The 761-nt window shown below is 62.8% G+C and overlaps 1 protein-coding gene across 1 annotated transcript in view; it reads left to right on the top strand.

Moving 5' to 3' along the window:
- KIAA1045 (KIAA1045 ortholog) overlaps nucleotides 1-761 on the top strand; it is a gene marked incomplete at its 3' end in the record, with an annotated part of 2293 nt that overhangs the window by 77 nt on the left and 1455 nt on the right. Inside the window, 2 exon segments of the mRNA XM_010078777.1 lie at nucleotides 1-188; nucleotides 191-282. The exon segment at nucleotides 1-188 is cut by the window's left edge and continues 77 nt beyond it. Coding sequence (XP_010077079.1) covers nucleotides 1-188; nucleotides 191-282 — 280 coding nt within the window.

Raw genomic sequence — 761 nt, 5'->3', positions numbered from 1 at the left:
GGAGCAGCCATCGACATGGCGGCGGGCAGAGGGTGGGGACACCCGCCGGGGGACACTGGAGCAGACGGTGCAGGAGGGAGAGGAGGAGGCGTCAGCAGGACCTTCCCAGCCAGAGGAGACCAGCGCCAGCAAGGCGGCCTGGGAACGGTTGCGGGACGGCCGCGGTGTGGAGCCGGAGGAGTTTGACCGAGCAACAGGTTCACCCCACCTGCCTTCATCCGGCCCAAGCGGCAGCTGCACGATGACGAGCCCCCGGACATCAGCCTGGAGCAGCGGGAGCAGGCAAGCCGCCAGAGCAGAGGGGGACGGGACAGATGGGGATGGGGACGGAGATGTGCAGTGGAGGGCCCAGGGGATGTGCAAGCGTTGCTGGTGCCCGCAGAGCAGGGACAGCATCTCCAGGCATGGCAAAGCGCTCAATGGGGCAGGGGGCCAGGGGCCAGGGTGGACAGCTGGTGATTCCATGCAGAGAGAAGGGTGCAACTGGTCAGAAGTGCCCTGGAGGTATCCTGGGGTGTCTTGCAGAGGAAAGGTCACTGCAGGGCACACACAGCACCAGCTTTGGGGAAGAGAGAAAGACAATCCTATCTATGTGTTTGTTAGCCTACGGCCAGCTAGCCAACAACTCCACCTGTCCATCTGCACCCGTAACTCTTCCAGCCCATCTACAACCCAACAGCTTATCCACCCATGCCCAGGATCTTACAGCCCACCCAGCCACACCCATGACCCTACCCAACCATCCACCCACAACAAACCTA

This window comes from Pterocles gutturalis, unplaced genomic scaffold, assembly GCF_000699245.1.
Source record: "Pterocles gutturalis isolate BGI_N339 unplaced genomic scaffold, ASM69924v1 scaffold16768, whole genome shotgun sequence".
NCBI lineage: Eukaryota > Metazoa > Chordata > Aves > Pterocliformes > Pteroclidae > Pterocles > Pterocles gutturalis.
This window is presented reverse-complemented; position numbering and strand designations above follow the sequence as displayed.